The sequence below is a fragment of the Pipra filicauda genome, unplaced genomic scaffold (genome assembly GCF_003945595.2).
Source record: "Pipra filicauda isolate LSUMZ 115617 unplaced genomic scaffold, ASM394559v2 scaffold284_size963001_pilon, whole genome shotgun sequence".
Taxonomy (NCBI): Eukaryota; Metazoa; Chordata; class Aves; order Passeriformes; family Pipridae; genus Pipra; species Pipra filicauda.
The window spans coordinates 53,973-81,137 of NW_024104403.1; the positions used below are offsets into that span (position 1 = coordinate 53,973).

Consider the following 27,165-nt stretch of genomic DNA (forward strand, 5'->3'; position numbering starts at 1 on the left):
TAATCTCTTTTATTTTTGTTGTGAAGTAATATACCTTAAACAGCAGTAAACATTCTAATGAAATAGCAGCCGAAGCAGTAGTGCATAAAATTAATATGCATCAAATGACAAAAAGGAGATGATCAGTTGATAGGCTGATCCATAAATTTTGCATGCATAATTCAAATGATGTTTAGCAATTTGTAGATCTCAGTTACAGCCCTTTTTTATTGCCAAGTCACAAAGTATATTTGTTCAAATAATAATATCACTTCTTTTCATGGCAAAGTTTAAACAATTCGAATGTCAAGAATTGGATCCATACATGAGTGCACAGCTGAGGGGAAACAGGTAAAGATTTTACTGAATACAAAGACAACACAGCAACTTGTCACTCCTTTTTTTTTTTTTTTTTTTTTGCAATATAACTTCAGCATAACTTCAGCTCCTGGAGCGAGGCTGATACTAAGGCTGAGACATATTTCAGTTTTCAAGTTGATTACTTGAACATTATCAAGACATAAATGCCTGCAACTCAATCTGTGAATAACAAAACCATGCAGATTGCCTCTAGAGAAGAGTTGGAAAGGGCTGAGATTTAGAACAGTTTGTATCTGGTATAGAAACAGTTTATATTTAGTAATTGAGAAGGAGTCTGACACATTCTGCTGTTTTCAATTTATATCCAGATAGGAACAAATTGTTTTTTTTAATATACAAAATCTTGAGCTTTAGTCCTTTGAGCCTAAGAATTATAACACAGGCACAAAGTGATTCTGACCCTTGAGTCTTCAAGAACAGTCAGTAATGAAAATGGCATAGCAATGTAATGGTGACAAAAATATCAGGGAAGAATATGTTGCTATTATATATCTGAGAATATGGATAGATTCATCAACAATGCACTTCTCTGCTACTTGGTGTAAGAAGAGCACTGAAATTAGATATTTAGAGAGTTTAGATTTCACTAACAATTTTTTTTTTTTAGAAAACAACTGGGTAGCTGAATAGAAAATAACACAGTCAAATGGACTTCAAAGAGATAGTATAAAGGTGGTTATTATTATTTAAGTATTAATGTGTCAATGGAAACTCTATCACCACAGCTTTTAAACTAAATAATTTCTTTTACCGTGGGACTTTGAGGAGTCTCTTCCAGAGAGACCAGAATGCCTGAGAGAGGCCAAGGTAAGGTAATACACTGGCTAACTGAAGAGTTATTAACCAGGAGAGAATATCCAACGGAAAATACTTTCTGAATGTGCCCAAATATTTCACCCACCATTACTGAAAGAAAAGTCTAATGATGAAGCTGCACCTAATACAGAAATTCTGTTCACAGAGAATTTCAAATTTTTCTTTGTTTCAAATTGAAATCAAACACAGAATTTTTTTACACAATCCACAAAGGAGCACTTTGAGGGGGGGAGGGGAAGAATGATGTCTGTCAACCAAACCCACATCTTCCTATTTCATATTGTTCAAGTTCAATTGTAAAGTTAAAGACAAATCTAGACAAGCAACTTGAAAAAAATGAATCTCATTTCAGTCACTTTGAGAAGGATATTTGACTAGCAAAAAAAATTAATAGATTTCCTTTCAAATAAAATTACTATTGAATGCACATGATTCCTGAAGCTTTAATATTGATAGAACGGCACAATCTCAGAGAATTTAGCTCTTCTGACTGAGAAGCTCCATCTAAAGAAAGAAGGCCACCGGGGCTCAAATATTAGGGAAAAAATGAAAAGCATCACCTGAGCTAGAAGCCTGTGCCACCTACAGACGCAGAAGACTTCATGCAGCTGGACTGGTGAATGGGTCCACCCATTTGAGATATTTGACTGTGAAACCCTGGAAAATATAGTTGATATACATCATATTTTTGAATATATTCTCCCTCTCTAGAGGCAGGGTATGATTTACATAGTGCTCCAAATTATGAGTAAAAAAAATGTATTAAACTTATTTGGAATTCCTTTTGGACACTTTTAGTCACTTGGAATGAAATCCTAGTTATGCTGAATTTGCTGGGTGGCTGGATCATGTGTTTTAAATAGTCTTGATTTTTTTTCACCCGTTAGTGTCTATTTCAGAATTGCAAACTTTCATTTAGCCTTCTTAGTCATTCAGATTCTCTCTTACTGATTAGAAGAGAATGATTTAATATTGTGAGGATAAAAGTGGAGTTCTCAGTGTTACATATTTTTTTCTTTGATTACATGCTCTCATTTTCCTATGATTTTATCCCTTTGTCCTCTTCTATTTGATTTTCTTGCTGAGCATCCATTGTAATAAAGTGCCACGTTCAATGGAGTTGCAGTGAGCGATTTAAATAATAGCAGGCGTAGATGTGTAGGAATTTTGATTGTAATGTGCTGCTGTGAAGAACTCATGCATTTATAGTGCAGTATATTTTGGAAACCATTATGGCAATAAGCCCAGCTTGAATGCGCCAGTGGCAGTGCTGCAAATGTATAGAGCTGATGGAATTCATTTCAGTCACTTATTCTTGAGGTAGGATTAGAGGAAATTTTGATCAGTTCATGCATCTCCAATTTGGCCTGCAGCTTTGAGCCCTGGCTACAACAGAGCTCTCAAGCTGAGCACAGATGGGGCTGGATAGTATCTGGGTGAGAAGCTTCCAAAAAAAATCGAAATGCTGCAGTGTGTAGGTGTTGGTAACTCACTAGGCAGTTTGCTTCCCTCGGGTCTGCTCCTTACATCCCTGCCTTTCACCATGGAAGAAAATGCCAGCTTCTTAGAGGTATTTCCTTTGAAGATAAGAGTTAAGATCAAGTTCCTTATCAGTTGAAAATCCTATTATGTGTTCTCCACTACTTATGTCTAGCTTCAGCTCAAGCAATTCCATTACATTTTATCTGCTTTTGCCCATTTCGTTTTCAAAAGAAGGAAAGGTAGAACTGCTGTCAATATAAAACAGCTATGACTGCATTTTCCAAAGAATTAGTTGAGGCTATCTGTGTTGGAGGAAAGAGGGTCTTGTTCTGGATATTAGCCACAACCAACTGCAAAAACTCACTTTTATACGTATCTGTTGAAAAACTCTTTTACTTTATGACTGTTGCTTTGATAGTATAATCTCTATAATCTCTTCAAATTGTGTCTGATTTTGTAGTTTGAGTCAATCTTTATGTCTCAAAACACTGCTTCAGTTGTGCTAGAGGACTTCAGTTACAAGTTCTAGCTGCACTGCAGCTGGGAACGCTTTCAGCATGTTATGTAGGCAAATATAATATGACTTACAGCTTACTATTGTGTGAAGCATTTGATCACCCACTGGACACAATGTTGAACAAGAACCCATATGGAATGCTCTGGGGCAGAGTAGAAAAGGGCATTTTTTTCAGGTACTTGACAGCATTTCTTTCCCATTGGTTTTAGCACTACTTTGCAATCCAGGGTAGGTGTCTCTCAGATCCATTTCTAGCACATTTGCCACTTGGGAAACTCTGTTAAGCTCTTCAGACATGAAGGAGGGTTTTACTGAGTTCTCTCTCACCAGAACTGTGTTAGGAAGCTGGAAAGTGAGTTTGATGCTCATAAGCTGTGCTGAAATACCACTGGGAATGGGGGGTGGGTGAAGTGGTACCACTGCTGTGTGAAATGTCAGTTATGCCATGGGCCAAGTTCTGCTCAAGTTAATTACTTCTCCAGCCTCTAGAAAAATCAGTGGAGCTCCAACTAAGAGCCTTATCTTAACTTGAATGTAATGACAGTGTTCTGTAATTACACAGTGGATTGCTGAATATTTTCTGATTCGTGTTGTTTACAGGTAAAATGTGTTGGACAGGGTATAATGGAGGAAGTAAGAATGACGCTGTGAAGTTACATGAAGGAACATTGCTTTTATGAAGTGTTTAGGAATCAAAAGCTGCCTTGGCACCCATTGACACACCATCATCACATCTCCTCAGTAACCCACCCCCAAAACTAACAAATGTAGACAAGATGATAACTGATGTAATTTTGGTGATGAAACTACCCATGATCTACCAAAATTTAGTCAAGAGATGTTATCATGCTGAACTTCTTCAAAGAAATGCAGAAAAAAATCTTTTCTGAAGTGGTGGAAGTGCATTTTGAACGATGGGAGACAAAGCAGCTTAACAAGCAAATTATATCTGTAATAGAATGGCCAAAGCTATCATATATCACTAAAACAAAAGCACGTGCAATATCAAATTTTTCTCAGAAGGCAGGGGCTTAGGAGGGGCTATCTCTTTTATTCTCATACAGTTGAGAGGTTATTTCAGTCTTACTGGATTTTTGGTCCCTGAAGTTACAAGACAAAATGAATATGATAGGTTATCTGATAAAAGCTCACCTGCACACCCATGAAAGAGCTCAGAGAGACAATAGAGAGCCAAAATAATAGCCTGCCCAGCTAATGCTAGGCCCATCCCTGGAGCCATGAGCGCAGAGGAACACAGGGGTACAACATCAGACAGGGGGGAACCTCAACTGAAGACTCAAAGAAAAGGACATCCTGTCTGGGCCTTCCCAGGGCTGCCCCAGCAGACCCTCAGCCCCACTGTCCACGTGTGAAACCCGTCACCAGGAGTCATTGGGAGCAACTCTCTGAGTCACCTTTTGTATTAAAGGTGGTTGCAGTCTAGAGGTGGGAAACATCATGAGATAAAGGGGAAGAACATTTTAGAATTGCACGGGATTTACTATGGGATATTTAAGGGAGAAATAAAAGATGAGAAAAAGGAAGGGATTTGGGGAATTTGGGGAGGAAGAAATGGAGGCATAGGGAACAAAAGGGTCCATTAACACATAAGCAAGGTCTGGTCAGTGCAGTTGTCTGGCCTTGTCTCGCACTTGATCATCACAGTCTGCCTGTCTACTCATTTAAGTTCACCTTCAACTGCTATGCAGGAAGGGGCTCTTTACCTCCCGTGCGTGTTTCTGCCTGTCTACCTGTCTGGGAATCTGTGGTGCCACCAGCTGGAGCGGGGGCTGCAGCCTTGGGAGCTCACATGTCCAGGTGCCCTTAGCTGGGAGACTGAGCCAGCCTAGCTGCTGGATGGGTCCACCCTGTGTGTGTACACAGGTACTCACACCAATGGTCCTGCCCAGCCAGAGAGGGGAGCAGGACATGGACACTGGTGATATCTACGCTTTGGGAATGCCCTGGGTGTCTGTCCATGACCTGCTCTGCCAACCATCTGTCTGTATGTGTATAAGTGGGGTGCATGCATGTGCTCTGAGCCTGCTAGGAATAATTTTTCATCCTTGTTATCAGTTGGACCTGGGGACACAGAGTGGCAGCAGCCTTGCTTTCCTCAAGCTGTCAGATGCAGCAAGATATATTTTATCATGATACATTTGGAATTTCCAATTCCAAATTTCTCCAATAGAATGAATACCAGTTTTTAACAAGTCTGAGCAGGTCTGCTGCTTAGCTTCCTGACTGCAGTTCTTTCCTTTGAAAGGACAGGTTTATTTTACTCGTCAGAAGTAGTGCCTACCCTGAGAGTCTGCTGGTCACCATGATAGCCAGGAGATTCTCGGTCAGTTCTGGCAAATATAATGTGCAGATTTAAAATTCCTCATTAAAATTAGTCAAATACAACAATATAACATTAATACACCCTACCATTTAAGTGTTAGATTATGAAATGTCAGACAGCTGAGTTACAAATAGAAGAAGGTTTTTCAAGTTAAAAAGACTGCTTGTATGTCTAACTTTCAAAACTCCATGTGATTGCTTTTCTAAATTAATAACTAAGCACATTAATCAGGACTTGCTTAGATACACAAAACTTATGAGAATGTATGTGCCTATGATAGTACTGGAAAGTGTTCAACAGGTATCATATCAATATTCATATGCAAAATATTTTGAGGGAGAAAACTATTTAAACTAAGAAAAAAATTAATACTTCAATAGAGATTAAAAAAATCATGTTTTAAGGAAAACTGAAGGATGTCACAGAACGAAATAGCTAAAGATGCTGACTTTCATGAAGCAGCACTGTAAGATACAGAAGATGATTTATATTCATTCTGCAGATTACTGCAAAAAAATCCATGGATGTTTAAAAACCTTAATTGGCTATTCCAGTCTCAAGAGGGAGAGGGAAAATAAGCCTTTATTGAAAAGTACATGAGCAAAAAAGAAAGCTTTTGATAATGTCAGCATGGGTCCCAGTCATTCTTTCACAGGCTTAAGGTGAATATTGATTAGTGAAATTTCCTTGCCTTTTGGGCTGTGCTTTTTTCACATTTCTGTAAGGAAGTTTTGAAACAGGCTTCAGCTGGGGTTTTTTCTTCTTATTTTTAGTATGCATATGAACAGCATCTGCTTTCTTCCCCAGCAATACCAATGATATGCTTCTACTGCCTCAGTTCTAACCAGCTTAATGTGCAGAAAAGCACAGTGTTGCACGATAACAGCAATTCTGCAGAGCAAAATGTTGATGGAAATGGCAGGCTGCTGTTAGAGGCAATGATGGGGTTATGGGAAGCCCAGACTCTCTGTGAAAGGAGTCGATGAGGGTCTCTGGGAAAATATGGAGCAGCAACATCTGTGTTTCACTAAGCTTTCATGAGAGAAAGTGTTCTGGATTTATTTTATTACAGGCTTTTGATGAAACTGAGATGGCACCATTGAATGTTTCCAAGATTAGAAATGTTAACATTTCCTTCACCACATTTGGGAGCTGCTTTTGACAGAATATGGCACAGCAGACACAGAGAGACCTGCTGTGTTGCAGATTTTGCCAGGCTCTATAGCAGCCATCATATGCTCCTTTAATCTTTCTGCTTTCCTCTTACTTCATTTCATTTCTCCTCTTCTCTAGCAAATTTTCTGATTTATAAAATTCTGTGTTATTTGAGAAGTGAAAGATCTGCAGGAATGATAGTGTTTAACTTTTGATGTAAAGTACTCTTCTTTGGGCATGTTGCAAACAAGATTAGTGGTTTTCCTTTCATATTCTCTGCATACTAATTCCAGTAGAACTGCTATGTTACACAAGCACATGGTTGCTTTTCCTCTTTTCTTTCCTTTCTATTGTTTAAGACAGTTTAAATAACTAAATTAAAATCCACTGTGAAGTGGAACATGTTTCTCTCAAGAAAACATAGTAGTGGTCATTGAGACAATGGCATATACTGATGTTGTAATGAACTGCATTTCACAGAATCAGGGTAATTAGGCACTGAAAACTACCCATCCACCAAGTTCACCCACCCATAACAACAAGTTAAAAACAGTCTCTCTAGGGAATTTCTAAGTATTTAGACCAGTCTTATTTTTAAATTTCACAAGTGTCAAGACCACCTTGAAAATAGAAATACCCAAGAGATATTTCAAATATTTAACATCAAGCATTTAACATCAAATACTACAACCATGAGGTTAGATAAGTGTTCTGATTTATAAAGATACAATTTGTATCTCTATAGAATGTTTAGAACTGAAGCTGTAAATTATGTTTTAACTGCATTTATTGACTACCAGAAAGCTCTAGAGTGATATAAAAGAAATATGTATAAAAATGTCAATAAAGGATTCACTATGCTATTTAAAAAATTATTAAAAAATAGCATAAATGGATCATAGACAACTAGAGTTCATAAGTTGTATTTTTTTTCTATTCCAATAGAAAAATCTAGGAGTTGCAATTCAGGAAAGATGTTGGCCAAATGGGTGTGTAGGGGAGATGAGAGGTCCAGGGAATGTGGGTGGTTGAAAGAATTCATGCAAGTAGCTTTCCACAAAATTTAAGATTAATAGACTTCAAATATGTAGGGGCCTTCTACCACAAAGTTTATCCATGTGGTTGGGGAATAAATTAAGAAAAAGGGAAATTTTGTTATGGTACTGAAGGATCAGCTTGGACGCCTAGACAACTTTAGAGTTTTAAAAGTAGTGACACAAAAATAGACTGAATGGATGTCTTAGAGACCCCATCACCAAAACTTTTAAAGACAGGTTAGACAAGCTCTTCTCAGGTATGACATGGAGTATAATCCATCTTGTCAGGACAGGAGGATGGATTAGCTGATCACACAAAATCCCTTCCAGCCATATGACTGTTTGGAAGAACAGAATATACTCCCAGTATAATTTATAACCTGTTTCAGCTTTACTGCTTCTCTTCATAATTTTTTCTTGTCACCTTTACTGTTCTGTAATAAAATAACTGATGGAAAAAGAGGTTCTTTGCTGAATTACCCTTCTATGGTTTATATTAAAGAAATACACTGGATTCTTTGGGAGCCAGGCAAAACTAAGTAAGCAATGCCTACTTCATGCTATCAGTAATTGCTTTATGCTTTTAAGGGCTCTAAGTTTTTCCCATAAATAAGGTAGAAAATACTTTCAAATGTTTGTCCCAGCATGCAAGGTAGTGGCAAGAATTGAAAGACATGGATGACAGAAACATGAATTGCCCAGTACTGAGAAAAGGAGTCATCTGCAACTTCTACGATTTGAGTAAGCAGGGCAGGCTGCAGTGTGTGTGGTTGCCCACATCAACAGCCTAACTGAAAGGAGTCACAACTTCCTTTCTGCCCACATATCTGATGTACTTCCTATAGAAGCCAAAGCGCTGTGAGGTAGGGAGGAAGAGAACTGAGAAAGCAAACTGCTGGCACCCATGCTGTGGTTTCACCCTAGGGCAGAGCTGGGCTGTAGCCAGGGTGTGCATCTGGTCACAGGAGGGCACACTTCTAATTGAGCTGGACTTCTTATGTCTGAGCTGTTTCTGAGCAGAATTTCTAGATAGAATAACTAGTTCCAACTGATTCCCATTAAGTGTCTTAGAGTTCAGCTGTATGATGGAGCTACCTTAATTTAAAGTAACTGGATGTTATCTGGGTTGTGATAATTTGTCCACAGCAAGTGTTGGTGAAAGTTTTCTGTTCACAACTCAAAATCACATAAATGATAGAAAGAAGCTGTTGAAATCAGTTTAAATGTGGTAACTTCTAGAGTTTTGGCACTTCTTTATTAGAGCCCACTCAGACATCATTCTTACATCCTTCAATTTCTGCACAGTTTAGATTGTCTGGAAATTTGCTAGAAATAACTTACACATTAAAGGTTATAAATTTTTTCCTCAGTCGTTTCATCTTGTTTGGGAACAGCTAATGTCCCCAGCTCAGATCAGCTCAGACCCCACCTGCAATAGGATTTTGGTCTCTTTACATTATTTGAGAGTCTGTTCGTGAAGCCTAGCCGTGATGATGAAGTAGGATTTCCACCTAATCATTCCAGTCACTAGAAATGCAACAGTGCTTCTCAGCTTGCCAGAAGTTCTTCTTAAAGATCTCCTCAAGCTCTGGTTCATCAGAACACCAGAGTCCTTGACAAGGAGTAGCACACTGGATGATTGCTGCCTGATAAGTTATAACCTTTTGAAGGCAAGAGTCATATCTATTCCAATGTCTTCCTGACCTGGTAAAGATAAAGTGTGACAAAGAAAAAAAAAAAGCGAACAAACAAGTGAACATACAATAATAACTTGTTCCAGCACTGATTATTTTGGTCATTTGGTCACTCAATACTAACTGCTCATTTCAGTTTTAAATATGAAAATAAGATCTGAGACAACTGAGACAAAAAAAAAAATTGGATTCTCATTTTCTTTGAGAAATGGTATAATTGCCCTTAGCTAATTCTTATTTAAAGATGGCAGATATTGGTTGTGTAGATAAAACTTGAAGCAGTAGGCCTGCATCTAGCATGAATGTAGTTACATGAAAAAAGTTTATTTTCTAAATACCTCTTTTCTACTCTTGCAGACTTTGTTCAATTTTTTGTTATTTCTATTAACCCAACCCCACTAGAAGAAGAGAATATGAATTTTCCTGCTATATTTTACTATGTATGTGTATATGTGTATGGACATATGTACATGTGAGACACTTCACTACAGTCTTAGCTGAGAGAAGACGGATAATGCTTTGCCAGAAGTGAGAGTGACTCCAAAGTTTCACTTTAGCAAATGTTAGTGATTGACAGTTCAGTGTATAACTTGAATCTAGACTTATTCTGCAAAGTACAAATCAATGATGCCACCCTAAAATAGGGATGCAGGGATCAAACAGCACCTGAGTGTCTTTGTGGCTCTCCATCCTCTCCAGAGCCTCGATGCCCCCACCAGACTGGATGTCGAGTTTTCAGGCAGCTCAGTTAAAACAAGGTGAAATTCTTCCTATGTGACAAAATAGTGAGTGTGTATATACAATAAAAGAACAGGTACTTTTTTCTGAGCCTGGAATTAGTGTAATTTCCCTGATATAAAATAAGCAAATAACATGAGCATACACAGAAGAAAATGTGTCTGTGTATCATGTGTGCTTGTATAACACTTGTGTGGTTATTTACCCACATCTAGGCACCCTGTGAATATGTAAAGGAATCTGGGCCAATTTCATTATTGACATGAGCAATGAAATGACTACTGATTTATATTAAAAACATGATTTATATCAACAATGTGAATGATTCATGGATTTGCATAGAGCTAACAAGTTATAGTCCTGTGACCTAACGGTGCTTGTTGATTTAAGGATATTTATGTCAAAGTTCATTTGCCAGTCTCTAGTTGTTTCAGCTATTGAATCTTACTTTGTGCATTTCAGATTTAAAATACTAGACTTCAAAAATTTAAAATAAATATTATGAGTCCTGAGGCAATATCTGTGTGCAGATCTCAAAATTTCAAAATGTCTTGATATAATATTTGCTTACACTCTTCAGTGATGGAAAAACAGATCACCAACTGGCCTTTTTGGCATTTTATTTCATTTTATTTTATTATATTTTTTGCCGTATATTGCAAAGCCCAAAAGATCCACTACGGGAATAAATTCTGTCTTTGAAAAGAAATGAAAATGACTGGGAGTATAAGCGATTAAAGCCAGTATATGAGGCCAATTCAAACCAAGAAAATTTAAGTTGCAAAATCACACCTTTGGTAGGAAAGTTACTACTTATTAGGCATTAACAGCATTCACAGTCTACCCACTACAGCAAAATGTTGCAAAGTTTAAAGCAAGCTACTAGAAAGATTATCAAAACAAAGGTTAAATATTAAGCTCAGAAAAGTAAGATTATAAATAAATGCTATGCTTTTTCTTACCTAAAAGAAGTACTCATAATCATATACTGAAAATGCAACTTGGTTTCTAAATTATCCCATCTCAGATTTCTTCAGGGGAGAGGATATCACACAGCAGTAACTTCTGCCACATGGTGCTTTGTGATGAGAAGCTGGTGTCTGGACTGGTGGTGTCACAGATCTGACACAGAGCAATGGACATCTACGTTGAAGTGGTGGGAATGGTTATTTGTACAGCAATGCATCTATCTATGGCAGTCACTGTGGGGATTTTGGGACTAAATTTCTTGGGAGGCTGCTCTTAGTTAAAATGTCTCTAACACTCTGTAGGGCTATAAAAAAAGGGTGCTCCTGAGGAGTATCAGGTCCAGAATGGGAAAGATAGAGAGCAAACAGAAAATGCAAAAAAATCCTTAGAAGTCATGTCAGTATTGAAGTAAAAAGCTGCCTTACTGGTACATTTAAGAGCTTGAGGACAAATGCTGTGCTGCCTCTGACAGTGCAGTACTCACAGCACAGCGTAACACTGCTCAGCAGCACACAGGGCTAGAGGCAGGACCTTCCCTCCTCAGGAGTCCCAGATAGCCAGCTAACAGTGGTCTGACACACCGCCTGAAGCTCCTTCTAGTAAAGGCTACATTACCATGGAAGCATCCTTCTCCTACATCCGGCTTTCCCTTCTCCCCTGCTTCCCTCAGGCCTCCAGCAGGCTGTCCTACCCCTGCTGCCTGAGACATCCAGAAAGATCACCTCTTGTGTTACAGGAGTGGCCATGGCCATGTAGGCTATCTGACTCAGAGTTCACCCACCCTGCACAGGGCCAAGGTGGGGCAGAAAAGGATCTAGCTCGGTACTCTTCCTACGCAGTACAAAAATGTGCTACAGAGCGCTCAGGTTCAAAGGTGAGAGGCAAGTGAGTAGTTTTACTTAATCCTGCAAGCAGCATTTATTTGCTGGTACAGGGCTGAGCATCTGCTCTTCATGCCTGCACAGCTACCAGTATGGCCCTTTCTTCAGCAGCAGCACAGTGGAGGAGAGAACAGACCACCTGTTCCAGCAGGTTACTGAGGATGCGTGTGTCCTCCTCTGTGTCAGCTTCTGGGGTTGGTTCTTCCTTGCTCTGCAAATTTTATGGGCTCGACAGAAAATCCTCCCACAGGGACCTTTTTGCTCAGACTCGGGCATGTTTTGTGAGTTACAATCTCTCTCCAACTGCTTCTACTCAACTCTTAGCACAATGCCCCCACAGTAAAATCAGACCCTTCACCACTCAGGTCCAGAACCCCACCAATCTTTTCTCCTCCATTCTTGCATGGTTCTCCCAAGCCTTCAACTTGGTTCCTCCTCCAAGACTTACTTTGTCATTCCTCTTCCTCTGACCTATGAAGAGACACTTTTTTTTTGCCATTTCTCTGCAAAAAGCCTTGATAAATTTGTTTTCCCATTCAGATTCTCTACATATGTTCCCATGTACTTCCATTAGAATAGACAGCAGCTAAATGACAAACGGTATTGCTGGTCCAAGAGAGATACAATAGAGTATAGTTCAAGGTGTATTCATTGTGCATATTTTTCATGACAACTTCAGAAAATTGAGCAGAATACAGAATTTGTTCAGAGATCAAACCTGGAGGTGTAAGCAGGTCCCCCCAAGTCATCAAAACTTTTGTATTTAGTGGCACAATAGACCCAAACGGTCTCAAGGTGACTGCTCAGCTGAAAATGCTGGCCTGTGACCAAGGTTCAGCTATTACATTTAATTGTTAGGAGTACAGCAAGCAAGTCTCTTCTGCTACTTAGAAGAAGAGTCTGGACACTAGTGTGCATATTAATACATTCTCAGTGTCAATTAAGTTGTTTTATTCTGAGGTTGTTGGAGTTTGTTTAGTCCTTACTCAAGATTCATCATTTGCTAATCACTATTGAAATGTTTATCATCACACTTTGGACTTTTATGGGAAGGGGCATCCTATTTCAGGCATCCTTGAAAACTAACTACTGTAATCTCATATGCTGTTTGCAGAAAAAGAGGGAAACATAGACGTATATTTATGTTACAGAGACATTAAGTAAGCTCAGAAGCTTTTGTAAACTCATAGAACACCTACACATACACAATAAATATTATCCATATGTAGATGTTTATATTTGTTATAGGTGTGGATATGCATGTGTGTGTACACATAAAAGGATCAACTTAACAAAGACTAAGCCTGCTCTATTATGGTCTGAGCTGGTGTGAAGTCTGCACTGGTAGTAAAGTTTACTTTATTTATATATTTTTATTTCTTTTGAATTTTTTGAGAGCTCCTCATGGCACACAACCCCAGACAGTTATGTGAGCACCAGAGCAGTATGTATTTATGGACACCATAGCTTTTCAGGATGGGAGCAGTGTTTCTTGCTCTGTTTTGTTTGCTCAGTGATGGTCTCCTAGTCCATGAGGAGACTTTTATTGCCATGGTAATACAAATTTCAGTGATAAAATTTATGGATGAACTTGAACCTGTAGGAATGTCTGGCTACCTCTCTATTCATTTCTACTTCCCATAAGTTTTATCCAGGTAGGTACAAGCCAACAAGAGTCCCCCTGATCCTTACGTTAGTGTAGGAGTTGTGATTAGGCTTTGCGCAAGGTGGCAGCAAAAGAAAGCTCTTCATACTTGTTCCATTTCCCTGCACACCCCCTATCAGGGAGAGTTACTGCTTCAACTTTATTAATTGTGTTTTAAAAGACACCTGTTGCTAATGGTAAATATATGTGTGAACAACAGAGAAAGTTACTGATATTGTTTACTTTGGGAACACCGTCACACTTAATTCTTCATTATTTACCAATATTCCCCAGGGAAAAGGCTAGAAAGGTGCATGAAAAGAAAGGAAAAGCAACAAATTCCCCTTAAATCACTGATTTTCCCTTTATGATTTTATTTTTAAAATAGGATTTTTTTTTTTTTCAGAAAAATCACAACTTCTTCAGGAGAAAGAAGCAAGTCCAACACAACAAAAACAAAAAAAAGTGTTAAGCTCAATGCTTAATTAAGACATCTTCATGATAGCTGACAAATTTTGATGGATGTACCAGTGTTACACTATATTTCAGCATAATAGTTTCATTTTTCCATGGGAATAAGTAGTCTGAAGAATCTGACTATGGAAATCCCAGCTAGCAGTTATCTACATGAAAAGCAAAGAAAAGTGCAGAGTCCGCCCTACTCATTCTCCAGATGCTAATAAGCATTTGTTGTTCGGATATTTTTAGAGGCATTTTTGTTTATTTGTTGTTTTGGGGAGCAGAGTTCTTTTATTCTCCTGGATCCCAATGTGTGTTGAATAGAATATTTTACTGCACACATTAGAGCTGATGAAGCTACTTTAAGGTTCATTAAGCCTCAAAATATTCTTAATGCATCTTCCCCATATCAAAGAAAACCCTAGGTGAGTATTGAATCTTCATAGACTTCAACTCTGTTAAAGTCAATAGAAGTAAGCCTTTGATAGAGCCATTATTTGAACTGTGAGTAGAATGGTTGCTATAGTATCTTATTCTAATATTACTGAAATATGCAAAGTAAATGGCTTGTTCTTTCCTGTTTTCTGCCAATTATGCTTAAAATGTAAACCTAGACTTCTGCTTATTTTGAAAAAGGAGGGATTACTCACCTTGAAAGTACAATATAGTAAGTGTGTTCATTGTTCAGAGACATGGTAAAAGAATAACCATTTGACTTTGGATATGAACATTCTCCACAACCTTAAAGCTTGTTTTGATGACCGTAATCTTATTCTAAAAGCACTGTTTAATAAAAATTCATTTCAGATCTTGAAGAATATTTTATTATGGAATACAAAAATACTATCTATGTAAAAACAATAAGTTAGTTTATTTACAATACTTTACACTATTCTGCTCTAGGGCTTCCTTTGCACTGGACTTACTTTCATTATTTTACATGTCTTTATAATTTTGCACAAAGCATTTCCAAAAGCATATCATCCATGTTCACCGCTCCAATGATGGGCCTGAAGAATAATTCAGCCATCACATCAGCATTAATAGATCTTAACAAAGATAAAACAACATTCAGCTTGGCAAATCTGGCTTCATCACCTCTGTGAATGAGTCTGACATGTTCATTTAGAGCTTGTTGTGCTTCCCTCTGCAGTCCTTCAATGTACTGTGTACACTGCAGTCCAGGTAGATCTGAAAAGAACAATAAATTATTTTGTTTACATATGTTCTCTTTCTAAAACAACACCATTCTTACAGAACGACTACTAAGAGCTCATAGATTGTAATCATCACTCAAGGAAAGAAGTAAATTAAATTGCCATAGGACTTTTTTTATGCAGAATAAACATATTAAATTTTATTGGGCAGAACAAAGTCTTATTGTGCTGGTATTCAGGACCTTTAATACTCTTCTTCTATAGACAAATATGATGTTTGTAAACATTCACTTAAGTGTTAAACAAATTGATTGATAAAAACTTTGACTGAAGAATGTTTTCCAAAACAATGTTAGAGTGGGCTAGACAATAAAAATAACTTTTTTAAGTTGTTCACTTCTACAAAAATAAGTCACATTTAAGGCTTCCTTCGACATTCTCATTTAAGGCTTCCTTTGATAACTGTTTCTGCTCCGGTTTACAAGTGGCAAGAAGTGCTGACTCCAACACATGACGGAAAGTTTTCCAGTGAACCACAGTAAGGATACTGAAAGACAGAGGCTGCAGAATTAAGGCTGTTTGTGACCACAGAATCATTAAGGCTGGAAAAGACCTCCAAGACCATTAAGTCCAAACATTATCCTTACAGTGCCAGGTCCACCACTAAAACCATGTCCCTGAGCACCACATCTACACATTTTTTGAACACTTTTGGGTACAGTGATTCAACCACTTCCCTGGGCAACCTGGTCCAACGCTTGACCACCCTTCAAGGAAAGATTTTTTTTTTCCTACCAGAATAATCTTTCTATCTTTTTTTATTAAACCAGCTTCAGAATTTGACTTGTGTCACATTAGCTTCACCATTGTAACTTTTTCTCTCTTATTTCTATGGAAAGCAGAGCTAAATGAGCAGTATGATAAATGCAAAGTAACACTATACAAACTTAACCATCAGTAACTAACAGTTTGACAGTGGGAGCGGAGGAAGATCCCTGTCCCACTTTCACAGGGTACTGCCATGCTTGGGAAATGCCGGATCCAGCCTGCCAGCTACCTTTAAGGTGAGTCACCCACATGATAATAAGCCTTTGGTTGAGCATCGGTGTGGTATATAGAAGCGTCCACAGAGATGGTAAACAAGTGCTACACACAAAGCCAAAACAGCACTTCGTTGCTGAAGCCCTGAGCCCTCTCTTGCTCTCCAGGGAGTGCAGACCTCCCGGGAACAGCACGGGCAGACCCGCGACCCTCGGGCGGGCGTGGGGAGTTTACACGCTCCCGCAGAGCGGAAGCTCCGAAACCAACAGGGAACCGCGGCTGACTCCCAACTTTCCCTAAGCGACCGGCCAGGTTCTCTTTGTTCTATGGAAGGCGCCAGCCCTCGGGATACCAGACCTGGCCGCCGCCGGCCACCCTCCCTGCTTGACAGCCGGAGTCCTAAGGAGGGGGCAGAGGGTGAAACCTTGCTCCTCGTCCCCCTCCTCCACCACCTCTTTTCCCCAAGGAAAAGCCCCACTTCGCTGGGGATACCAGCGGGCTGGCCCCGCCTGGCCACTCACCCGGGTTGAAGAGCACCGTCCCCTTGAGGTAAGCGTACTCTTTGGTGCTGATGTCCAGGCTCCAGCACTTGGCCAAGAAGCCCTTGATGGCCTGGATCTCTCCGGCCGAGGGCAGGTGCGGGCCGTGGTGCTGCCGGCCCGGCGGCGGTGCGGGTACCCGCGGCGGGGGCTGCTCTCCGTGACGCCGGGCCGTGAGGATGCGCTGCAGCATGCTGGGCTCCGCGCTCTCCACCGTCTCCAGGGGCACCCGGTCCTGCGCCAGCCCCAGCAGCAGCAGGGGCGCCCAGCAGCTGCGGACCAGCAGCAGCTGCTCCTCCAGCGGCAGCTCCTGGAAGCAGGGCACGTTCTGGACGAAGCGCAGCGTCTTCACCAGCACGGCCGAGGCCGCCTTGCAAACCACCTGCGGGCTCCGCAGGGCCACCCGCCGCCTCGACCCGCAGGGGCAGCCGCGGGGAGCCTGTCCCGTCGGCGCCGCCCGTTCCTGGCGCTGCTGGCTCCGTAGGATGCTGTAGAGGATGCTGCTGTGCCGCCTGCCCTCCGCGCAGCAGCGGCAGCAGCGCTCCACGCACGCCATGGCTCCCCCGGGTCCGGCGTCCGTGGGCCGGGCTGAGCCGCTGGGGAGGCTCGGCTGGGCTGTCCCAGCCTCCTGGTCCCGCCGGCAGACGCGCACTGCTCGCCCTCTGCCCGGCTCTTAACTTATTTATAGCCGGCGGTGTGTGTGTGTCTGTGTGTGTGTGCCGCCGCAGGCGCTGTGCCGACGGTTCAAAGGGGCAGACACACTCTTTACTGGTTGGAAAAGAGGGAGGGGTGGGGGGAATGGAAAAAGAAAACCCTCCTCCTCCTCCTTTCTTGAGACAGCGATACCGGAGGGAGCCGGCCGCCCCTGCCCAGAGGCTGAGGCGTCTTGAGCGACAAAACGCCCCCTCCTCGCTCCTCTCTCCGGGCCCCGGAGCGGTTGGTGTTATCCCGGGATGCTTCGAGCGGGGCAGGGCAGGACGAGGCCGGCAGCTCCCGCTGATCTCTCGTTTTACCACCGTGGGGAGCAGCTCTCGTCGCCGCGACTCCCGCGGGGCCCCATCCGGAAATGACAAGTACCCGAGAGGTCTGGGAGAGGACAGAGAAAGGTGTATTGGGGGTGGGAGAAGTGCTGAATAGGTCCAAATAATAAAATTCCCGCAGCAGGGGAAAAAGGTGACATCACTAATGATATCAAGGACTTTTGTGTATACCTGCCCTTAGGAGCGATGCCTCGTGTGCCAAATGAACTCCTTAGTGCTGCCAGGGAGGAGGGAGGAAAAGTGGACGTGCTCCTGCCCAAATCGGGTGCTCTGTGAGGGGTGCAAACAAGGCTCCATCACAGTGCCCTGAGGCTGACACTGCTGCAGCACCCACGGGGATCCTCCATGAAACCTCCACCATTAATAATTCCCTTTCCTTGTTTTGCGACACAAGGTCCATCTTTCTGATCTCATTTTGTTCCATTCATCCATTTATAACATTCCATTTTCCTTTCGGGCTCTGCTTGTCCATGACTCTTTCCTGTTACACTTAGATACCTATTCTTCTGAGACCCATCTCCTCCAAGTGGCATGTATACATGAAAGCAAGGAAGTAATCCTTCCAGGCCATGATGATTGCACAGGAGGCACGGGGGAATGGCGATTGCCCAGATGTGGACTCTTGAATGAAAAATAAGCCCATTTATTTTCTCAGCAGGGCAAAGTAAAAGTGGGTGCAGCAGAGAGGAATAAATAATCACTACAGAAGGTAGAGAGTTACTTCTGCCTGCTGCATATGGGCTAAACCAGAAGCATTTTCTTTTTATGTGATCTGGAAGAATCTTGGCACAGATTTAGAGAAAGTAGCCAGTTGCAAGCAACCTTCTGTACCTAGTCCATCGGTATCTGCTGCCAAGGGAAGTCTAAATCACTCCTGAAAAGCCACATTTTCTTTCAATAAAGGTCTTCATAGGTTTTTTAAAGCAAATACCATTGAGTGCTTTGGATTTTATAGAAACAAAATAATTTTAGACTGGATCTCTTTTCCCTGTGAAGTCAGTCCTACCCTATCTACTTACAAAAGTGTAGAGTCATATAATCATTTCCTTCTAAGTGTTTTTCCACAATTCAGACTCAGAAGGAATATTCTTTATAAATGGCTTATACCTTTTGTAAGGCACTTTTCTATAAAGCTGTATAAAACTCTGCTGGGCTATCTGACACAAGTAAACCTTTTATTCCAAATGCAAGCTGTCCAAAATCTAGATCATTATACTTTTAGTTTTAACTATTAAATGCATTTTTTTCCACAGACCCAAATATGATAAAGCTCTTTATTGGCTTTGCAGTAGCAAAGAACTGCTACAGTGCACCAATTAAGTGATACCTGCAGTTTGCAGACAGATCAGTTGAGTCCCTGGAGTAGAAAACAATGCTGTTTCACCAAATATCCTTTAAGAAAAAAATGATGCTAAAATTCCAAAGCAAATTTATTAATATCAAATGTTAGCAATTTTTTCATTTGGATAATGTCACTGGTAATGGGAAAACTCTCATTTATTTGTCTAGACTATTTTTTTACCATTCCAGATTGTTTCCTGTTATATTCATCAGTGTTTTCTCAACGTGTTAGGATTTTAGATGGTTCTTTTTGGCCTTTTCAGTTATTTTCCTTCTTCTTAGTTTTTGAGAGCAGATGTCATTCACTAACTTCAGAGATAAATTTTACCTAGTTTTAGAAAAAGAGCATCCCTAAACTTTTAGTTTTCTTCAGCAATACTCCTTCCATGAGGTACAGATTACTAGACTGACTGTGGAATCTAGATGTGGTTCTTATGAACTTTTAACTTGGAAAGTTTCTATGGGACAGCACAGTACAGTCAAGACCAGAATCATTACCTTTGCAGTTTTGACTTTGGACTCTAATTGTGGGAATGTCCTGCTTCATATGGGAGGATGCTGCTTACACAGGTCCATAGACAAAGGCAATATTTAACATTTATTCCATGTCTACAATAGATTTTTTTTACAATAGATTTTTTTACTGATGTAGCAATATTAGTTGCAGGTGTTTAATTTTTCAAGGTATTTCTCTTTCAACAAGATCTGAAATGTAGATGCAATTCTACTGTCATGTAATGATTTTGCTGATTGTTCATTTTCTAAACCAACTTATAAAAAAAACCTTTGTCTTTGACAACTATATCAAAATATGTATCCCATACTGAAACTGAAACTTGACTTATTATGTAGTGTCAGAAATCACATTGCATAAGTACATTTAAGCATCCTTTCTCTCTTTTTAACTCTTAATGTATCCTAACCTACATAGCAGTTTCTTTTATTCAGGGTAGATCATCTCTTTCTCAGCTAAAACATTAATAATATCCTATACATATTTACTGGTGTTTTTCTTGTTGATATTTAGTAATCTGAACACTTCATTTACAGGTCTGACTTCTGCCTGTCAATAGCATTCAAGCTAAATTAAAATCAACAAAGCTTTCTATTCACAACCAAAAAGAAAACAAAATTCCTCACAGACACCTAACTGTTTGATGGAAAACATACAAAAACACTTTTAGCATAAAGTCAAAGTGTCTGGTTTCTGCTGGAAGTGGTAATGCTGCATGAGAATTACCAAGCTCCTTGTGGTACAGTCACAAATAGGTTTACAAGCTTCCAGACAAAGGATTACTTGTTTGTGGCTTTTTTAGTTGTTTTCTTTGTTTTGGGGTGGTTTTTCTGTGTGTATGTGCTTGAGTTTTTTTAACTCAGACAAAAGCCTTGGATATGAAAGTGATACAGTGCAGTCTTGGCAGTCTCACTCTCTCATGTTGCTCTTCAGTGTCTCTGTATCACTCATCTGGTAGCACATTTGGTTCTTGGCCAGAGGGCAAGACTTAAGTTTCAGAACAAGACCAAACAAGCATTTGTTTTTATGCCATCAGCGTTTTAGTGCACCATTAGCTTGAGAGAAACCTTTTTTCTTGTGGAGAATTTGAAGCTGATATCCTCTAAATACATAATATTCCTTTTAGTACAACTACTGAAAAATAAAATTTGATTTTAAGATCAGATGTAAAACCAGGGCTCAATTTGGTGATTAGAACACAAGAAAAAAAAAAACAACACACAAAAAACCACAAACAAACAAACAAACAAAAACGAGTGTGGAATGTTGTCATAAGGACATAAGGATATGATTGGTAAGATGTCTTTTGTAAAAATAAATACCTTATTAAAACAAGGCTCTAAAATTTAAGTATATTGCTGTTTTTCATGTGTTTCTCAGTGTGACTATCCATTTCTTAGACTGACCACCATTCATAGTTCCCCAATTTTACTGGGGTGTTTACTGTAAAATATGTGGGGATTAAGGGAAAAGTAGCACCATGTGCAATATTCTACCTATATACTTCACCATGTACTCCTGATGTCACTATTGCCTCTGTCCTGGATGGGTAATGGATTCTTTAGGAGGAATAATACTGAGAGCTAGTTGTGAGATGATGACCTGAATCACCAGGATTTTTGTAGCTTCCCTAAGGCTGTGATTTGACAGTGTTACTGTATCCCATCACCAGCTCACCTAACAGCATGTGTTTGTTCTGGATCGGGAGGAGCATATGGTCACATTTTTATAGAATTAGCCAGACTATATAAAAAACAATTTATCCCAGGTTTAGACCTTTCTGCCAGTTGCTTGAGAGCAGGTGATGTCTAATCTGGTATAAACTGTAATGATGCAAAATCAGTAAAGTCTTAAACAAATCTCAACCTGCAAAAGGGAATTTTGTTGTTGTTGTCAGATCAGTTCTTTGCATAATGTGGTCATTGCATTTTGGATACAGAAATAGTAATCCCAAATTTCAATTTATTTTTATTGGACCATGCACTTCACTGTCATATTTCCACTGATAGATAGCAAATTTAAGGAGGCCTTCACATATCCCAGACCTTTTTTTCTTGTAACCCTATGCTAGTTCACTTTAGCTACTGCAAGGTTTTGAGGGAGGCAAAATTAGGGAAAGAGAAGCAACACTGTAAACTTTTTACAGTGAAAGACACTCAGTTGTTTCCCATTAAAAAGATTAATTGATCTTTGGGCTTTGTGAAAAGCTGTAGGTCTCAGTAATCCAAAACTGTACATTAAGGTAAGCTCTTGGGGTTGGCTGTTTCAGTGTTTAGCTATAGTAATAGTTTATTTTTTGGTCCAAAGGGATTTCATGGGGCTCCCAAACATCTGCCAGCGTGGCATGCTTAAGGCTGCAGTCCTGTAAGACTTCCTGAGCTAATCTAGTAGCTCATTGGAACTGAAAGAGGTGACTTCCACTTTATTTTTGTAATAGCCATTACAAGAAAAATAGCAGAGAGATTAAATATCTGGAAATGTGCTCTCCTTGCTTTATTTTACCTGGTGATACTTTTGAAGTTTTTACCCAACCTGAGAAGTTGGAGCACTTGTGATATGGCAGAATCCTGCTAAGTCAGCAAAAAAATAACACATCAAGGGAAAAACTTGTCATTTTCAGCCGGTTTACTGAGCTGAACTCATTCAAATAGGGCTAAAATGAGTGCCAGAGAAGGTGGAAAGGAATGGCATGACCTCTTTTCCAGGAATGAGAGGAGAATGGGAAAAATGCAGGACCACTGCTGCAAGCCAGTGTTCCACTCAGCCACTGCGTGGAACTGCTCCCTTGGGAAGGTAAAACCCTAAAGCTTGAGAGCAGAAAAAAATTGGGTAAGAGAGAGAAGAATTGTAGCAAGCTTTGCTTTCAAATTATTTTTTAAAATACCATATGAAACTGATCTATACTCTTGCTAATGACACTTGAATAAGGGAATTGTGTTATAAAATATTAGTGTAGAAATATCTTTCAATTACCTTGAAGAATACATTGCTGATATAGAATAACAGATGAGTAACAGGCAAAAAGCTGGCAAATTAAGCTTTTTAAGATACTGTTCAAGGTTGTGGTTTAAAGAATAAAACACATTGTAGCTTTACAGTGACAACTGGTTACTTTGTATCCATTATGCTAATTTTTAAGTTGACATTTCTGTGTGTTATTGAAGCTAGTTGTGTGAGATTGACAAGTTCACAAATGCACTTTCATTTGTGAGTAATATCATAGGATAGTCTGCTAATAAAAAATTACATTCAAATAGCCTTATAATTTAACATGCATTTTATCTGAATGTCTATGTGAAGGTTTTTTAAATTTATACATCTTTCCATAGGTTTTAATTCAGACATATTTCACCCACGTTGGATATTTAAAAATACTGTCCTCTGGTGAATAAATGATATAATTTCTCATTAGTTCAAGTTCATGTTATGGTATTAAAAATGTATTTTTATTTATTTTTTTTTTACTATTCCTCAAACATGAGTTTGAAAGGCACATATATGATTTATAGATTCACCCTAAAATCTGTATCTCAAATATTTATGATCTTCAAACAACTTCTGAAGTTCTTTGGCAGCATTCTTTGCTTCAATCTAAGGTATTTCTGCGGCTTTTTTCTCACAGCTCAACACAGTCATGCCTCCCAAAAAAATGAAAGCTGTTGCTCCTATTACCAGTAGAGGGGTGTCAATACAGACAGAACCCTCTAAAAAGGATGCAGCCACTCAGGCCTCTGGCTGCATAGACTGTTTGAGCCTAGAACTGCTACCAGAGGACAGCGTGAGAAACACCTGCATACGATGTGAGCAGGTGGATGATTTGCTATGTCTGGTGGCAGAGCTAAAGGAAGAGGTGGAAAGGCTAAGAAGTATAAGGGAGAGTGAAAGGGAAATTGACTGGTGGAGTCACACCCTTTCGATTCCTAAGGAAGCCCAGCAGGAGGCGGTGAAGCCCAGCCCCCCCTGCCATCAGGCAGACAGAACGGACAATATGGATGGGGAGGAATGGAAACAGGTGCCTGGTCGTAGAGGCAAAAACACCCCCTCTCGACCCCTTTCACCTGCCAGGGTGCCCTTAAAAAACAGGTATATGGCCCTGGTTTCAGAAAATCTGATGGAGGACAGTCAGGAGGAAGATCTGTCTACAAGGTCTTCTGGTTACCCCCGGTCTACTGGATCTGTTACAACTACAGGTAAGAGGAAAAAGAGAAGGGTTATTGTAATTGGTGACTCCATTTTGAGGGGAACTGAGGGCCCTATATGTCGGCCAGACCCATCCCACAGGGAAGTTTGCTGCCTTCCTGGGGCCAGGGTGAGGGATATTACGAAAACACTTCCTAAGCTTATTCAACCCTCAGACTATTACCCACTGTTGGTTGTCCAGGTTGGAAGTGATGACATCAATAATAGGAGTACCAGGGTAATTAAAAAAGATTTTAAGGCTCTGACCCGACCACTTCATGGGTCAGGAGCACAGGTAGTAATTGGCTCAGTTCCTGTGCTAGCTGGGATGAATGAGGAGATAAATGAGGAGAGGTTTAGGAAAGCACAGCTTACCAATAGGTGGCTTAGAGGATGGTGCTGTCGTCAAAATTTTGGGTTTTTTGATCATGGGGCAAACTCCATGTTGCCTAGTCTTGTTAAACCAGATGGGCTTCATCTATCTGGGAAGGGCAAAAGAACTGTAGCCCGTAAGTTGGCAGGGTTAGTTAGGAGGGCTTTAAACTAGGTTTGAAGGGGGAAGGGGCGGCAACTGGGCTCTCCAGAAATAAGCCTAAGGGTGTAGAGCCCGAGTTGAGAATAAAATCAATGGCCCAGCTGAAGTGCATGTACACCAATGCACGCAGTATGGGAAACAAACAAGAGGAGCTGGAAGCCATAGTGCAGCAGGAAAACTATGACATAGTTGCTGTCACAGAAACGTGGTGGGATGACTCACACGACTGGAGTGCTGCTATGGGGGGCTACAAGCTCTTCAGAAAGGACAGGCAGGGTAGGAGAGGTGGAGGGGTGGCTTTATATGTTAGAGAGTCTCTTGACTCTGTTGAAGTTGAGGTCAGCAGTGACAAGGTTGAGTGCCTGTGGACCAGAATCAGGGGGAAGGCCAACAAGGCTGACATCCTTGTGGGTGTCTGTTACAGACCGCCCAACCAGGATGATGAAGGAGATGAATTATTCTACAAGCAGCTGGCAGATGTCTCAAAATCTCCAGCCCTTGTGCTCATGGGTGACTTTAACCTGCCGGATATCTGCTGGGAGCTTCATACTGCAGAGAAGAGGCAGTCAAGGAGGTTCCTGGAGTGTATAGAGGATAATTTCCTTCATCAACTGGTAAATGAGCCTACCAGGGGTAAGGCCCCACTAGACCTACTGTTTACAAACAGAGAGGGGCTGGTGGATGATGTAGTGGTTGGAGGCCGCCTAGGGCATAGTGACCACGAAATAATAGAATTTTCAATCCTCAGGGATGTAAGGAGAGCCATCATTAAAACTTCTACTCTGGACTTCCGGAGGGCAGATTTTGGCCTATTCAAAAAACTAATTCAGGGCATACCCTGGGAAACAACCCTTAAAGGCAAGGGGGTCCAGGAGGGATGGACATGCTTCAAACAGGCAATTTTGAGCGCACAGGAACAGGCTATTCCAGTGTGCCGAAAGGCCAGCCGGAGGGGAAGACGGCCGGCTTGGTTAAATAGGGAGGTTCTGAAAGAAATCAGGGATAAAAAGAAAGTTTACAGACTGTGGAAAAAAGGGCTGGCTACTTATGAAGAATTTACGAAGAGAGCTAGGTCATGCAGGAAAAAAATTAGGGAAAGAAAAGTGGAATTTGAAGTTAATTTGGCTAATTCAGTTAGGGATAACAAAAAGTCCTTTTATAAATACATTAATAGCAAAAGAAGGGGCAAGGAAAACCTCAATTCTCTGTTGGACTTGGAGGGAAATATAGTTAACAAAGATAAGGAGAAGGCTGAGGTACTTAACACCTACTTTGCCTCAGTTTTTAGCAGTAAGACAGGTGGCCCTCAGAACAACTGGCCTCTAGAGCAGATAGACAGAGACAGAGAGCTGAATAGCCCTCCTGTATTCCAGGAGGATGTAGTTAGCAACTTACTGAGCCAGCTGGATCCTAACAAGTCTATGGGACCAGACGGGATCCATCCCAGGGTGATGAGGGAGCTGGCAGAAGAGCTTGCCAAACCGCTCTCCATCATCTTCCAACAGTCCTGGCTCTCTGGGAAGGTCCCAGATGATTGGAGGTTGGCGAATGTCACCCCAATCCACAAAAAAGGCTGCAAGCAGGACCCTGGCAACTACAGGCCTGTCAGCCTGACCTCGGTGCCTGGCAGGGTTATGGAGCAGATCATCCTGAGTGCAATCACACAGCACCTTCAGGATGGACAAGGGATTAGACCCAGCCAGCACGGGTTTAGGAGGGGCAGGTCCTGTCTGACCAACCTGATCTCTTTTTACGATCAGGTGACCCACCTGGTGGATGAGGGGAAGGCTGTGGATGTGGTCTATCTAGACTTCAGCAAGGCCTTTGACACTGTCTCCCATAATATACTCCTGGAAAAGCTGGTAGCCCATGGCTTGGACAAGTGTACCCTCTCCTGGATTAGGAGCTGGCTGGAGGGTCGGGCCCAGAGAGTGCTGGTGAATGGAGCTGCATCCAGCTGGCAGCCGGTCACCAGTGGTGTTCCCCAGGGGTCTGTGTTGGGTCCAGTCCTGTTTAATATCTTTATTGATGATTTAGATGAGGGGATTGAGTCCATCATCAGCAAATTTGCTGATGACACCAAACTGGGAGGGAGTGTCGACCTGCTGGAAGGCAGGAGGGCTCTGCAGAGGGATCTGGATAGACTTGAGAGATGGGCTGATTCCAATGGGATGAAGTTCAATAAAGCCAAGTGCCGGGTCCTGCACTTTGGCCACAACAACCCCCTGCAGCGCTACAGGCTGGGCACAGAGTGGCTGGAAAGCAGCCAGGCAGAAAGGGACCTGGGGGTACTAATTGACAGGAAGCTCAACATGAGCCAACAGTGTGCCCAGGTGGCCAAGAAGGCCAATGGGATCTTGTCCTGTATCAAAAATAGCGTGGCCAGCAGGAGCAGGGAAGTGATCCTTCCCCTGTACTCTGCGTTGGTGAGGCCACACCTTGAGTATTGTGTTCAGTTCTGGGCCCCTCAGTTCAGAAAGGATATTGAGGTGCTGGAGCGGGTCCAGAGAAGAGCAACAAGGCTGGTGAAGGGACTGGAGCATAAGTCCTATGGGGAGAGGCTGAGGGAGCTGGGGTTGTTTAGCCTGGAGAAGAGGAGGCTCAGAGGTGACCTCATCACCGTCTATAACTACCTGAAGGGAAGTTCTAGCCAGGTGGGGGTTGGTCTCTTCTCTCAGGCACTCAGCAATAGGACAAGGGGGCACGGGCTTAAGCTCCGCCA

At 41.1% G+C, this 27,165-nt stretch overlaps 1 protein-coding gene across 1 annotated transcript; it reads right to left on the reverse strand.

The window, feature by feature from the left end:
• Positions 1–14,898: 14,898 nt before the first annotated feature.
• On the reverse strand, positions 14,899–17,485 carry NR0B1 (nuclear receptor subfamily 0 group B member 1). The gene is made up of 2 exons (XM_027724628.2): positions 16,817–17,485; positions 14,899–15,288 (listed from the first exon to the last, which is right to left on the reverse strand). Exons 1-2 carry the CDS (start codon positions 17,388–17,390, stop codon positions 15,044–15,046), a joined length of 819 nt encoding a protein of 272 aa, XP_027580429.1. The 5' UTR covers positions 17,391–17,485; the 3' UTR covers positions 14,899–15,043.
• Between the last annotated feature and the right edge of the window lie 9,680 nt (positions 17,486–27,165).

What these genes read in the sequence shown, in the direction of transcription:
- NR0B1 (XM_027724628.2), bottom strand. Translation starts at nt 17,390, where the DNA reads ATGGCGTGCGTGGAGCGCTGCTGCCGCTGCTGCGCGGAGGGCAGGCGG. An exon ending in GACGGTGCTCTTCAACCCGG is followed by an intron (nt 15,289 to 16,816) that starts GTGAGTGGCCAG and finishes TGTTCTTTTCAG; the next exon opens with ATCTACCTGGACTGCAGTGT.